Below are 16147 nucleotides of genomic sequence, written 5' to 3'. Positions count from 1 at the left end.
AACTGGTGCAGACTAAGTGTCCTAAGAGTTTTTGAATAACACATCTGCTTTGCACTTTTTTTTTTCTCAGCCATAGCTCTTGGTTCCACCATCTGAAATTCTTGATTTAAAGTTTATATTGCCTCTCACTTCTTAAGAAATACAGTAGTGTATTGCCTGCCACTGAAAAAGAAAGCCAGCTGCTAAATACTGCTGTGTGAAAAATGAGCTTTTATATTTCTGGACAATGCTAAACATCTGGAAGCTAGAGGTAAAGATTTCAGTTTTAGTTAAGCCAATCACTTATATTCTGTGGGAAAAAATACTTAACCAAGTAAGTTTTTAAAAATTGCCGGATGGCAGAGGAATAGGTTATTCTAGTTCAATGATTCATTGCAGACATGACAGAGTATTAGTGACTGCAGGTGTTTATCAGTCATTCCTTAACTAGGAAACAAATGTGTTTTGTGATTCCCATCTATATCAGTTACATCTCTAGAACTGGGCAAGCATTCATTTTGGAAGCTTTTTAGACACAAGTCCATGATTACATAGCTTTGGGGATTTTCCTCACCATCCCCTCCTCCCCAGGAGGCAACAACTCGCCTGAAGAACACAAATGTTAAAATCACCTTGCATCATTACTATTAATCAGGTGAGCTGGGCTTCATAGAGAATGGACCTAAGACAGCCAGTAGCAAACATGCACTCATGGAAAGCTCACAATTTATACTAATACCCATGCTCAAAATTCAGAAGAATGTGTTAGAATTTTCAAGCTTGGTCAATAAAAGCTTGTTTTGCCTGATCTGTAAAATTATTTATACTATGATCTTCTCCATATCAATCAAATAATCTGTAAACCAGGGAAATTATAGACTTCCTCTTCAAAAGTTAAAGCCTTCATAAAATGAAGTTTACTTTCAAAGTCAGGTTCAGGATGGATTATTTCCAGAATTTCCAAAGTACATGGTGAAGCAAGAAGTGGCTTGCCAGGCCACAGTGGAAACACACTATGACTCTCCACACATTTCCAAATAGCCACTGGACTCAGAAGAAAGAAGAGACTATTCTGGCAATGTAATAACAGAGGTAGAAGAGTACATTACAACCAGTCTTAGTTCATATGTATCTAAATACTCTAACCCCCTTAAAAACCCACTACATTTCTTATAAGAGCCTGAAACTACAAAGTGAATTTTCTAGCCTAGTATTTATTAAAAAAAGTGACATGCTACCTCCCCTAAGGCTTTTTCCTGTGGGAGCAGAGCAACGTAAACCATCCTCACCCTTTCAAACCCCAGTCTTCATCATCCCCTGCTCTCCAAATACACACTTCTAGTATGTTTAATATAAACTGCAAAGGAAATGTTTTTGAAAACTCCAGTTCTACAGGCTCCTAAGACTCTGAAAAATAACCTGCTGAGAGAAGAATTAGACCTCCATGGTTTAAAGGAACAATTTATAGTTCATCTGTTCTTCACAGAAGACATTAGCACAGAAAACACGAGTTCAATGTAGATATATCACCAGACTGTATGAGAGACTGCATCAAAGTACACATTTTGTATTCACAGGTTGCCATGCCCCAAGTGACCTAAAATGCATTCCTGTTAACCAGGTTAGGCTAAATCTACAATGGAGCACAGATCTGTTAAGAAAAGGCTCACAGGCTTAAAAAAATAAAGAAAAAAAGAAAGGATCAAAAGTCACCTGTTCTGTCAGGAATAACATTTCAAAACATCTAGCCTTGTCCTATTAAAGAATTTCTAGTCCAGAAAGAGTCAAAAGACACCAAGTTTATAAAAAGATCTTCTGATTTGACTATATCCATTGCTTTCTCTTCTCCATCCAATCACAGCAATTCCAAGAGAAATTTAGTCATACCATCTGACACTCCCATGACAATAATTTTCACTGGCATTAGGACATTTTTCATATTAAATGGAATATGAAAATGGCCATATTTTAGGAGATTCATAGGTGTCCACCTTCTTTGCTTTTTCTTTCAAATAATGACTCTGCTGCCTAAAGCACTTGTGAAGTGCAAAACAGAATTCCCTGAATTCTGATGAATGCAAAAAATTAAAGAATTTTAGGTGCAGGCATCAACAAATGAAAAAAGTTTGGCTGGAAATTCCAATACAGCTTTAGCCACCCTGTGCTATAGAGTATCTCCCCAGGTTTTTCCTTTGTGGGCATCAGCAAGCTCTGGGGCCTCTGGCGTTGAAGTGCTGAGGGAACACCAAACAAATCCCAAACAGTCAAGCCTTACAGATGGACAAAGTCCCCTTTCGCAGCTGGTTGTGGCAGAGCTGCCATCGTTCCTGTTCCATTTTTGGCAGCAGAAGGGCAGCAGGTAGGCACACTGGCTGACATCAGCAATTCCTGCCTGGCACTGCCATGGACCCACAGCTGCTCTTGCACTGTTCACACCAGTTAGAGCCCAAAGGGGAAGAGCAGCTAAGCACACAGATTGTAAGAAGCAGCTTTACTGCAAATATCTGAAGGCATCTTGCTGCCCTCAGCACTCAAAACTGCTAAAAGGAACCCTTTCCTAACAGATCCCAGTGTAGACAGAGCAGACAGCCTGCTATTAATGTATGCAAGCTTTTGCACTGCTTTGGCTCACAGAGAGACAACTCTTCACTGGCTGCAGAAATTAAAGCTAATGGCATAGAGGTCTGAGCTTGATCAAAAATATCTGGACTATAAAAAACAAACATCCCCCCCAAAAAAACCCAAACCACAACCAATACCAAACAAACAAAGCTCCCTGCAGGTTCTTAAGCTGGGTGTAAGGTATGCTACCCCATAGGCAATACATCCTTGTCATATTTCCTCCTCCCTATGAAGTTCAAAAAGCCCAGAGCAAACAAGTTCTCACTGATAGCACACTTATTATCCCTAAGCCATTTCAGACAAATACAGAGGGGTTTTGCCTGTGAACCCTCTCTCACAGCTGTTGGACACTGGGCCAGCTGCCACTTCAAACTGGTGCTGGTGCATTCAGAAACACCCCAGATAGCAGTTTCTCAGTTGTTTTCTCTTTTGGATCCTGGATCAGCACACTATCAGCTGCACCTCCCTTTCCCCCCACACCTTTCGTGGGCTTCATAAGAAGGACCTGTGTTTTAGTTCTCTTACCTTTTCTTCCCAGAATGACTTCCACATGGTATTTCCAAGTCAGTGTATCCTACTGAGCAGTTAAGGTGCGGTGCTAACAGGTGCCTCCGAAGGGTGAGTGGTGCTGCCCTACAGGATTGCCAGTATCAAAGAACAGAATCACAGAATCATTAGGGTTGGAAAAGACCTCCAAGACTGAGTCCAGCCTTTGACTGAACATCACAATGTCAACTAAACCATGGCATTAAATGCCATATCCACTCTTTTCTTCAACACTGTGAAGAAAAGGGACAGTGACTTCACCATTTCCCTGTGCAGCCTGTTCCAAGGCTTGACAAGACTTTCAGTGAATAAATTCTTCCTAATGTCTGCCCTGAACCTCCCCTGGCACAGCTTGAGGCCTTTTCCTCCTGTCTTTATTTCACTTCTGTTAGAATTTAATGTGTGCTGTAACATGGCCATATATCATGTATCTTATTTTACTTCATCATGCTAACCTAATAGAGTACTTTATTGGCCTCAGAGATCCCAGACATTGCATAAATCTTGTGGAGAATTCACCCATTGTTATTGCAAATGGGAGCACAGCTCTTTCTGGGGCTGAAGAAAACCCATAACAGCAGCAACAGAGCACACAAGCTGTAAAATGTCACTGAAGACTTGATTTCTGACAAACCAGCAAGAAATATAGAGATGATACTACATAACTGATCATGCTGACAGTTTGATAAGCAAATCTCTATGTAACAAAGCTGTACTTGCACCAGAATACTTAAAAAAAAAAATCCCTCTATTAACTACACATGCCTTAGGACTTAGTACATTATCCTCAAGGCAGAATATTCAATATCAGAACTCACTATGGAAAGTCTCAGCAGGAAGTATTCAAAATCTTACCTAATTTGCACTGAAAAATCAACCTGAGGAGATCAAATGATGCCTTGTACATTTCCACTACAATGCCATATTTCTATACCCAAAGGGCAACCTATATAAAACGCTATATTTGTCTCTCAGGAAGACAGTGGGTTAAGGAGGACTGCTCAAAACCAGTCAGAGGTTACATTTTAATGATCTGCACTAGCAGAAAACCCTATTCATGAAACTTCTTAAGTCTCATGCTCCTTTCACAGCAGGCCTTATGCGACTGCAATTGAAGTTTTAAAAACCATCATTCTTCTTTAAAGCCAGCACGTGCATTAAAGACAGCTGGGTGCGACTGATCAGGGATCAAATGCACAACTTCTCCTGGAACACAAATGCCAGGACAGCAGAACACAGGTATGCTATTGCAGCCCATTTCCAGTCCTACTTTCAGCTGCCCATGGCCCCAGAGCACTGGGGGATGGAGGCAGTACAAGTTGAAGTAGATCAAACACTTCTAATAAAACAAAAGCAGGATCTTGTTTATTTCATGAAGAAGGGTCATTACCTGCCAAATGCAAACATAAGCCTTGGGCATTGCATATGCTATGGGAAAAAAGAAAACAAAGCAAAAAGCAATTTACAGGCTGCGGGTGCCTCCTGATGCCCTTCAAGATGTTTTAAATTGATAACGTAAGGTGAGCCAAAACATTCTTAACTATCAGGGAGCCCCATCACCCTCAGGGGGAAAGAGGAGCCCAATAACCTTTCTGCCCAAAACTCTGGATACAGCCCCAAGACCTTCACCTGCAGTGAGTCATCACCTTAAGCAGGCAGAAGAGGACTGGTCAAGCTGTAGGGATACAGCACTGGACTGAACACAACACTTACTGAAATCAATAAGGTTACATGAATTGAGAGCAAAGTTCAGTCCTCTTTTCTTTTTTTTCCACATTCTCTTTTCATAAGAATTCAGTGACATGATACAGTCAAGCATTCAGGGAAAGTACAGGTCAGAATATCAGTAAGAAGAGAAGTCCTGCTTACAGGAGATTTGAGCTGCTAGCATTTATCTGCACAAGGGAAATGTGGGACTCCATTAATTACTCAAGTACCAGTTCATCAACTAAAAGCTATTAGTAACACAAGCCTAGAAATACTGGCAGCTGATTGATACTTCTGTTGAACAAAAGGAAGTTATCAAGGTCTGGAGAGGCCACGAAAGCTAATTTTTCAGTTCAATAAAAGAATCTCAATAGAATTAGGAAAGGAATAATCCCAAGGAAGGCAGTTAGTACCTTTTGGAAAATGCCAATGCATTAAAATTGCAAAATTTTGAAAAAATATATTTTGAAAAATAAGTTTAGCTGTCTCAGAATGGGGGAAGAGGAAAACAGTCAGACAGATGCCAATAAATAGCCCATAAGCACTGGGTCAGCATGTTAACCTGAAACAGTGGAGACCTACACCCAAGTGGCTTCCCCACAGTGTTTATACAGAACATGTTCTGCTCTCATATTACAATTTTAAGACCAAAACAAGATTGAAATGGGTAAAGAATATGAACTTCAATGTTTTCAAAGACTGTTGATTTTGGCATCTGAGACAGCAGCTGTACATTGTGAATACATGGAGTGTGTTCAGTATAGAATATTACAGGATCACAATATTCTGAGTTGGAAGGGACCCACAAGGATCATCGAGCCCAGCTTTTACATCAATGATCCATAGGGGCATCAAGCCCACAACCTTGGCATCATTAGCACCTCACTCTAACCAACTGAGCAAACGGGCAGGAATGTATTCAGTACTGCATTCTGCCTACAGAGCACAGCATTGGCTTCACAGGCTGGGCAAAGACATCGTTAGGGAGCCCCTGCTCGCTGGTTTGCTTGGAGGAGACACGAATGAACAAAACAGAGTCGCCAGTTTGCTCTGAGAGGATGAACTCGCTCCAGGGATTGACGGCATTGCCATCACCGACAGCGAGAGCAGAAGCTGGAAAGAGGCAGCACCATCTAGTGCTCAGGAGAGACGGAGCAAGCAGAACAGAGAACAACGCACCGGCACTCCCCGGGCACAGAAACTCAGCACACACACTTCCTAGGAAACTCAAACTGCACTTGAGCATAAAAAGACACTGCAGCTGGGAAAAGGCAAGCAGATGTACCCATCATCATCTGACGACAGTGTTAAAATCTTATTACCTTAAAGGTCTCAACCCGAGAAAAAAATGTAATAATAAAAAACTGTTACCAGACTACGACTGCAAAGAAAGCATACAATTTTATCATTCTGGGCACTCCTTTGAAAAGAAAATTTAGAAAAAGCATTTATTGTTTCTCACCCCTCAATAAATGGAAAAGTCTATCTTATGTTCCAAGAGGCAGGTTTTTTAATGTCATACAACTGCATGCTCTCAGCTATGCTCCAGACATCTACAAGTAATAAAAACAGATCTGACAGGGCCCTCCACTGCAAAACCAACACCCCCAATCTTCTTGTCTAGGCCAATGCAATGCCATGGACATGGTAACATCCACAGCTCTCTCTTGCTGAGTGTTTCCAGAATGCACTGCTGCAACTACTCTGTCTTAAACTTCCTTGTAGGACCCAAAATTACTTTATTTTGCTGCCATTCCCTATTCAATATGGTGGATGCCAAATTACAGGAATCTAAATATACCTCTCAAATATCAACATCATTGCATATTTAGATATGCACAGTCAGTTTTCAGCTGTAGACTTCAGGAGAAAACTTAATTACCAATGGCAAACTCAGGATCCTGCTGTTAATTGGAATTGCAATTTGCATTGAATAATAGAGAACACAGAATGATTTTCAATGTATGAATTTCTAATTTCTCCTCCTGGTATTTTAATTACACAGCATCTCAACAGGAACTGAGATAAAAAGGCCACAAAAATAGCTTAATTGGTGCTGATCACCTGGGATGCAGCAGTGTACCACAGATCAGACTGCTCTGTGGGCACCATTCCACCTACTGGTACAAGACAAACAAGCTGCCACTCCACCTTCTCTGTCAGACACTGTAACAACACAAATGGACCCCTACAGAACAAATAGACAACAATTACTGTTCCTGTAAGAATTAGGACTCCTACCTTCTTATTCTGCCTTTCTTGGTTTTCCTTCTTCTTCTGCAGCCAAGGCCATGAAGTAGCTTCTGCATAAGCCCTGCACAAAGTTTCTGCATGAGGCATTTTATTTTGCCCCAGCCTAACTTCTGGCATAATGGAACCACTCATCCATCTTTGAAGGATTCAGTATTCCATGCAAGTTCCTTTTGTAAAGGCAAGTTGCCTATAGTGAATTCAGTCTTTATAACTAACTGAAAGAGCACACCATAGAGAACTGACTTCTAAAGTTTTGAAAATAACCCTTGACATGTAAATCATGAATGGGCAGTGACCCTTGCTCTGGCTAAGTCTGCAAAAAGACCAAGGTAACAACTATGAAGAGGAATGAACTGCTTCACCAAAGAGAGGGCTGTTCCTAACTCAACTGGAGCACAGAAAACAACCTGAAGGTGCAGTTTTCACCACCTTAGTTGGATTGACCTGAAGTCCAACTGGTTTCACCACCTTAGTTGGATTGACCTGAAGTCAAACTGGTTTGAGAACTTTTTTCAGTCATGAGAGCTGAAATTAAAGATATGATTAAATATATGGAAACAAGATCAACCCCTTCAGCAGCTGTTTCCAATAAAAATATTAAACTCATTACAAAACTGCACTCTCATTCTCACAAAGTCTCAGCTAAGAGCTCCCATGTTCACCTTGGCAAAAAGCACCGTGGCAAGAAGCAAGAGCTAGCTATCATCAGTGATAAGGGACATCAAAATGTGTACCATGAGTGCCTTCTAACTTCTGAACCTTTTTACCACTCCCCTTCTTGATTCTAAAAACCTTAATGTACCAGGAAATTCTCTGTCTGCAGAAGAACTTGAGCATCTCACAGTGCTGCAAAGACTGGGGAATGAAACCAGGTAGACCACTTGCCACAAGACATTAAAACATTGTTTTCTAAAAGGTGAGACTTCAGGAGCATTTAAGTCATCAACATTCCTTAAGACTTCCTTTGAGCTTAATCCCTGTGGCTTCTTACAAGCTGCATTACACCACTCCAAAACGCACTGTAACCCCAGGTCAGCACTGAGTATTCTGTTGCCTCTGGCAACAGCAGATGCTGTTTTTGTTGCCAGATTTGGACTCCTCTCCCAAACAACACAGATCATTTCATCCATAAATACCAGCTGCTGTGGAATGATTACCCCAAATGGTACAACATTTGCACCTGACCTCATACTACCCTCATAACTTTACAAAAACATCCCCCACCGCCTGCTAATGTGCACTGGAGTATGAGAGCAACTTGCACCCACAGCTTACCCCACCATTCCACTCTGAACTTCTATGATGAAGGGAAGCACAAATGGATTCAAAAGGGTCCAGAAATTTACACAGTTTCCCCAGAAAGGAATATAGAGAATATTTTTCAGGAAGTCCTGTCACCAGATCTAACCCTGGTTTGACTGTAGAACTGTTCTGCAGCCTCTCATGTCCCTAGTTAACCCTTCTCCCAGCCGCCCTATACAGCTTAGAAATGAACTAGATGAAACATGAATAATACACAATGCCCATCATTAGTTCTTGTTACTCAGCAGAAAATCAATACAGGCTCTGTTACAGCACAGGACATGCTGTTACTCTGGGCCCTGCCCTCTGAGGGAACAGCTCTCACAGCCAAACTTTACACAGCCTGCAGCACAGGAAAGGTGGCAAGATCACAGCAACAGTTGCACAGCAAGGACAATGAGTGCCTTAGCCATCAATCACAAAATAGGGTTTTGGAGATAACTGGTACCACAGACTTTGGAACTCTTTGGAAATTTCTCAGATCTCAGCCTCTTCTCTTTGTCAGATCAACTGCTCTCAGCTATAGGTACACTTTAGGAATGTTTCACTCCATTCTTAATTTTGTTGGTTAAAACTCTGATGGTTACTAGCACAGTAAAACCCTAATCTATACTTAGAGCCATTGAATATACCTGTGTTCACAACATCCCCAACTTAGCTACAACAGATTTAAAAAAAATATCTTACCATTGCTATAGAAACTGTAGAGTCCAAGCTTATAGCGGGATAAATGAAACACAATTAGACAGAAATGTGATCATGGCCGTACATCCAACACAGGGAAAGATGGGCAGTGATGGGAAATAGAGATCTGGGTCCGGCAAGATCATTTGTGCTGCCCTTCCTATCTGGCGTCTGTTTCAGAGCTGTTCACTATGTGGGTGTTCTGCAGGCTGGCAGCCACGCAGAACACGGTCATTTCAGAACACATGAAAAAAAGAAAAGGCATTAATGCCAAAACCAGCACAGAATAAATGTACTGTGAACAAAATGGGCAACTCTTCAGGCCACATTCTCCAGTGACGTCTGTGTCAATCACATTCTGTATTGATTGGCTATTTATAGTGGTTTTCAATATTTACTATCCATGTAGCACTAAGTTTGCTACAAACGGGATTTAGCTGCATAAGTTAGGGAAAACATCTTCATTTTGCAGACAACCTATGTGCAGGGTTTGAACACAAATACAATACAAATACTCCCAAATACAATCAGAACTGAATCAAATTGCTCCTGCAATAGGGAACTTAGTTATAAATCTATCCTGGAGATACCAACTCTGTACCACAAAGCATTTATATGGGAGCTAAAATGACTGCAAAATTTTACATTAATACTACAGTGACAGATCATTAGATTTTCTACCTGAAAAAAATTCAAAAGCACTTCTATGCTAGGCCATTTATTTTCTTAAACCTTTTATCCAAAAGGGAAGTGTTTTGAAGCTTTTTGTCTGCACTCCCACCCACTTCCCAAAATAATTAGTATACATGAAAGAAATTGCATCCAGATACCACTTTTCCCTAAGTTCTGTGCCTGTTTCTCCTGCAACAACCAGAATAATGCATCCATAGAGAGACCACACAATGCTCCAAGAAAAAAGCCTCTCCAAACAGGAAAGTCAAGGATCATGATGCACCTCAACTACTGTAAAATGGAAATGAGGCACCACAGCAGCACTTTTATCCAGAACTAAGAACACCATGTAGTCAAGTCCCTTTTCTCAGTCTCACTGGATAATCTTGCCAGTCTATCAGAACACTCAGGAGGGATCAATACAACTCAATTACCATTAGTGACAACTCATGGGAGTTATGTGATGTTGTAATGAAAGCACAAAAAATGCTGGCATACCTGGAGTAATTTCAAACAGATGTTTCCCTGGTTCATCAGGATTAGGTGGCAGCTCGTTCACCTGACTGCCTTGCAGTAGGATCAAACCCTGTAATGGACACAAACATTAGCGAAAAGGGAAAGGCCACTAAAAGGGTAAAGAAAAGATGATAAACTGCATAGTAAACTCAAGTCCAGCTCCTCTACTGAGCCCAACACCTTTCCACAGATTTGAGCAAGAAAATATTTGAGCTGGTCATCCACCTGCTTCACTGTCCTTTCTGTCACACTGGACACTGCTGGTTAAGGCTGTTTCCTCTGGAATAACACAATTCTGAGCATGCAGAAATGATTCTCCTTGGTTTCCACACCTAATTATCCCTTGCAAGAGTTTCATCTCACATTACACCTACTCCTCCTACACCCTTGAATTTCTGGTTGCAGCATGCATTTGAATAAAGTGACTGATTTTCCAGAGATGCTCAGCACACAGAAGTTCCCAGGGAAATACTCAAAGAGAGCAGCTAATTCAGGTTTGAAAGACAATGGACAACTTTTTAATCCAAAAGACTCTAGCTTCCCTAGAAAAAACCTGAGCCCCTTCCCAAGTTCAAATGCTGCCAGTATTCAGCTTTATGTTCACTTTGAGCCCAAGTATAACTAACACAATATATTCCAGTTTGGGAACTCTGCATAGCTGGTGACATTGTATCTTCAAAGTGAACAAAATCCTCTTCATCTATGGAAAAACTGAAAAAGACATCACAAGAAGCTCTTCTCCAGTAACCTGAGTGAAACAAGCATTTAATCTCTGATATTTTAATGGGTTTCCAGCTAACATTCTTTAGGACCTATGCACAATCAGACAGGCTCTGGGACTCTCAAGAGTTAAGCCATGAAGAAGGTAATCAGCAGTTCCCACTCCTGCACTGAACTGCCCTGGAATGCAGACAGGGTCCAGAGCATCTTTTCTTGATGAACAGAAAATGAAGCAAGTTGTTTCAGTCAGGTTTTTCACACATATCTGTGGTTGATGAGAATGTAGCTATGCATGTTTACTGAGCTGGCAACAACCAAATCCAAGACACACTGGACCATCATAACATTGGTAATCAAAACAAATTCCACTTATGCTATTTGTCAGCTTCCAGATCCACATACAATGGAGTAATACAATTAGTGTCTCATGAGATGGACAATCCAGAATTTCAACTAGCAGAAGACAACTCATCATAAGAGCTTTGCAATCTTCTCTATAAACAGTGAAGCCACATGTGTTAGTTTTCATTGTCACTATTCAGTATTGCTTCCATAGCTTTGCTCCTCAGGAATGCATCCTCCTACAAATGCTTTGTTCAGCAGGGTCAAGGCTCAGCTCCTGTCCCCTACCCAGTGTAAGGGTAAGGTTGTGGAAGGACACTGTGGAGGAGGGCACTTAGCAAAGTCCATGCTGAGTGGTTTCTCAAGAATGGTTGTAAGATTTAAAACTGAGGCAAAATAAGTTAACACAACAGGATAAGCCTTCACCATCCTTACCTCCCAGTCCTGTTGCCCTGCAAATTGGCTCTGGGGTTCACTGAAATTAGAAGATAAATGGAAGACATTCCATCGATAACAGGAAAACATAGGAAAGGCAACTTGACAAAAATGCAAATGCATCTGAATTCCAAATGGCATCAAAAAGTATTGTATAAAATATCATCTTTAAAGTCCAGTGGCCAGAACACATTCTAGAAAATTATTTCTAAAGTGCAAAATTCAAGCCCACTGCAGATGCATTAAAGCCTTTCATCATGTCAAGTCAATACTGAAGGAAGGGTTAATGAACCAGCTGCACAGTGGCTTCTTTTCCCCTGGAAACTGGGGAGGGATGTATGCTCTCTCCTTTCCTGGGAACAGAAACAAGCCCAAAACTCCTTTAAAGACACAAATATATTGACAGAGTCAGTAGGAGCATCAAAAACACTTTCAGGTCAGTCCTCCCTTCCCCCTGTCCTCATGGGGCAAAAAAAGAAAACTCTGCAGAAAAGCAATGGCTGCAGATCCACCCTCTAACCTCTGGTCTCTGATGGAGTGGGCTGTGCAACTGCAGCTGTCATGTGGCACACAAATAAAATCTGAGTACCTTCAACAGTACTCAATCCATTAAGACAACAGAAAAATTCCTCTCCACTCCAGAAAGCCTGTGTGATTCTCCTGCCATTAGATTACAATTCCACCTTTTCAGCAATATTATTAAAGGAAGAGTATCTACAGTTTCCTCTAAGAATCTGAAACAACAGGCTTTCATAAAAATAGGCAAGGCAACATCCATGAAGAAAAAGAAGTTGTTTCATGTTTCTCTTTTGAAACATTATGTCATAAATGTCATTTGACTTTATGAGGTAAGCAACAATAATACTACTCTCTTCTAGAGTATGTATAAATAATCAAGTAGGTGGAAGATCAATGGGAATTTCAGTGAAACTATTGATTTAGTTTTTACACACAAGCTTAAAGGCCATACTTAATAAATAAAAGAAAAATACTTAAATCAGGCATGAGTACCTTTAGAGCTGAAGAAAATTAGGGATTAATATCAATGACAACTGGAGAAAATATCTCCAGGGCCTATAAAAAAAATCTCCCTACAACAAACTGTCTCAGTTGTCTTTCTAAGACTCATGGGCACACCTGTGCCATTGCCCCTTCATTCCAGAGAATCCCAAGCAACAGCTGTCTATTAGTCCCATAAGTACATCTCACCTGTGGGAGGCATCCAGTCCTAGCTGAAGTCAGATGCAAATCCTAATTTGCAACTCCTACAAGAATAGTCAGAACATAGTCCTGCATCATCCTATACAAAATATCTTCCCACAGTGATAAATGTAACCCTGTGCCCAAAAAGGGCCAGGGTTAAAGAGACCCTTCACAACTTGACAGCCTGAGGCCATTTCTTCCTCATCATGTTCACTGACACGGTTCAGAGGTGCCCAGCTCTCCCACATGCATTGCATGTGAAGATAAGGTGCCTGGCTTCAAAGTGCAAAATCCATCTGTTGCTGGCAGCATCCTGAGTAATCAACTTACATCATCAAGTTCAAATCTCTCTAGCCCTTACACAGCAGACTTTCCATAATTATGGACCAAATCCCTGATCAGGAGAGTGCAAGATACAAGATGCAGTCAACATCCTCATTCATCTACCGTATTTATGTCAGGCCCACAGGGGAATATTCATTTCCATTCTCACTCTACAATGAAATTTATGTGTGACAGTCAAGCAGGCAGCTGCATCAAGCAGTTTAATAATTGTCTATAATGAGTGTGTGGATGGTGATGATATTACACAGGCTGACTGTCACTCTGTAATGCCTGTACTGACTCATCAGGAGCCAGCAGCACAGGGACATTGTCTGGCTCATTCAATTATGTTCCCTCTGTTCAATGACTCTGGTTAAAGGCCTGACAGTCAAAACAATGACTATGTGAATTATGATGCATAATCTACTACAGCAACAGGAAAGACCTTAGCTCAAATGCTCTGAGACAATTTTACAGGCCTTAGAAAAACATGAATAAGAAATTCTTCATCTCCTCTGTAAACTTTAGCCCATAGCACAACACCCACTCAAACACGCATTACAGCCATTCTCAGCATGTAGCCAAACCCACACACCCCACACACACAAACCAGCTCTAAGCAGCTGGTGCACCTCATGGCTAACAAGGATTAGCTGGGAGATAAGTCCCAGCTGAGCAAGAAGGTTAATCACTCCTGCCTCAGTAATCTGCAGCTCCATAGCTCTTCTTGTCAAACTCCAGTCTCACAGCTGACCATACTAAGATCCGGAGGTCAGCATGCCCTAGTGGGTAAGTAAACACCTTCTAACCTTTTCCCAAGCTCCACCACTTGTCTGGTAGTAGAAAAGCCTCCCTGCAACATCTCCTGCCTTTGAACCACCTTCAGTGTGAATTGTTTTGGTGAGGACAGAAAACATCTGAAATGAGCTGTCAACCAAAGCACAGCTGTGATCACACAGGAGTCACAACCATTACCTCCTGCAGCTCTCCAGCCATACCTGAGGCTTAGTTTCCTCTTCATCCTTGTAGTAGAAGAGCTGATCCCCACGCAGCACAAACCAGCGCTGCTGCCAGTTCTTCATGATGCTCCTCTGTTTCTTGAGCCAGCCACACTTTAGCACACGTTCCTGAGGGTTTGGGGAAGATGGTCTGGAGGGAGGCCCAATCTGTTCACCCATCACCAGACTCCTTGACCGGGCTGAAAAGGCAATTACAGAGTAAGTGAAACAAACAAATAATAGCGAGAACACTCAGAGAAGCTAAATAACTGTTCCACACTTCCTCCTCAGGTATGGACAGACAGATTTCCTTTTTGTAACAGGTATTTGTTTTTCAGGGTGTACATTCAAGCTCATGACAGTTAAACACAGGACAAACATCACCTTTTTTGGCACTGCTCACTCCAGAGTGTCTAAAGAGACACAACACCTCCAGTGAGGCTCCTCTGCTCATACAACCACTCTTTGAGGCAAATCATCACTGCCTCCCAGCTCTCCATGGGAATAATAATATTGCTCTCTCCTAACAGGATATTTGCCTGATGAGGATGTGCAAATGTGTGGTGAGGGGGCACAGAGAGAAGGAGAGAGTATAAAAAAATATTCACTCCACACACTACCAGTTTGGGGGGATTAGCCAGGGAACCCAGCTGCCATAGGAGAGAAAAAAAATAAAAACTGAGGAAAACTTAAAAAGAGAATTGTCAATCAAAGTAGTGACTGTGATCCATACAAAAGACATAGAGATAACACAGCTATCCAGAATTACTGAAGTTATCTCTCTCTTCAGGGCATTCTGACACTGAAGCAGAAAAACAAAATTAAAAAATAAAAAGACAAAATAGAGGAAAAAACCAACACGTAAATCTGAGGAAGGGTTTCAGAAACAGAAAACAAGTGATGGAAAGTTTAAGAAATAGAAAAAAACTCTATGACCCTTTCTTTTCTCCTCTCTTGCATTAAGAATACTAAAGCTTGGGGCATTCAGAACTAGTCTGGAGTAGCAGACTGATTATATTTTGCAGGCAGCAAGCCAGTCCTCCAGAATAGACAGGTTAGGTGACCTCAGGTATTTTCCACCTCTATCTCCTTTGGATTTATAAAGTATCTTATAATAATAATTATTTAATATTTCATGCCATTTTTCCTTCTTTAGAGCTATTATGATCCTGCCCCTTCCAATTTTCTGCATTCAGCTAACTTAAAGCACAATTTATAGCAGCCCACTTGGAACAAGGCATGAGTTTACAGGCCAGTACCAGTAAATCTGCATCACTGATATCTCACATTAACACTGTGAACTGTGGCAGCTAAAAACCAGGCAAGTTTCCTATCCAGGTACCCCTGATACACTACAGCTAGTTCAAACCACCACAAGAAAGGGCACAGCAAGCCTCTGCCTCAGAGTACTGGCTAATTTTGCCTCTTTTGGGTTCAGAGAACTAAACATGGCCTTCATGTTACCACGTGATTCGTTTCTGCTCCTGGTGCCTCACCACACGGGGATGAAATTGCCAGAATTCACCAAAGAAAAATAATGAGGCTGTTGCAGTGTTTGGGGAATAAAGTTAAAAAAAAAATCACATTTGCAACATTAAAATTGAACCTGTTTCTTCACTTCCATGAAGCAAATTGCAAAATAAGGAGAGGCAGATAAGGGACTTAGGTGAAATCTTGAAAGAGCCTCCTCAGTGTAATCCAGTGAGGGCAATCACATTGGTGTCTGTGATAAAATCTGCTTTGACCTTCCTCATGACCTGGCAGTCAGGTCATCATGTTGTGCTTTATAAAGAGCTCTAAACCAGCAGCACATCTACACACTGAACACTTCCATCAGCAGAGGG

At 41.3% G+C, this 16147-nt stretch overlaps 1 protein-coding gene across 2 annotated transcripts in view; it reads right to left on the bottom strand.

Annotated features, from left to right (window-relative positions):
* ARHGAP22 (Rho GTPase activating protein 22) overlaps positions 1 to 16147 on the bottom strand; it is a 117176-nt gene that overhangs the window by 89008 nt on the left and 12021 nt on the right. For both annotated transcript variants that reach the window (XM_054277216.1, XM_054277218.1), the window contains exons 2-3: positions 14304 to 14503; positions 10264 to 10351 (exon numbers count right to left, since the gene is read on the bottom strand). In XM_054277216.1, coding sequence (XP_054133191.1) covers positions 10264 to 10351; positions 14304 to 14503 — 288 coding nt within the window. The remainder of the gene's footprint in view (positions 1 to 10263; positions 10352 to 14303; positions 14504 to 16147) is intronic.

Source organism: Melozone crissalis, unplaced genomic scaffold (assembly GCF_028551555.1).
Source record: "Melozone crissalis strain CALT ecotype California unplaced genomic scaffold, PUWL_Pcris_2 ptg000019l_1, whole genome shotgun sequence".
NCBI classification, from domain to species: Eukaryota; Metazoa; Chordata; class Aves; order Passeriformes; family Passerellidae; genus Melozone; species Melozone crissalis.
The sequence above is the reverse complement of the archived record's forward strand: the minus strand, read 5'-3'. Positions and strand labels throughout refer to the sequence as shown.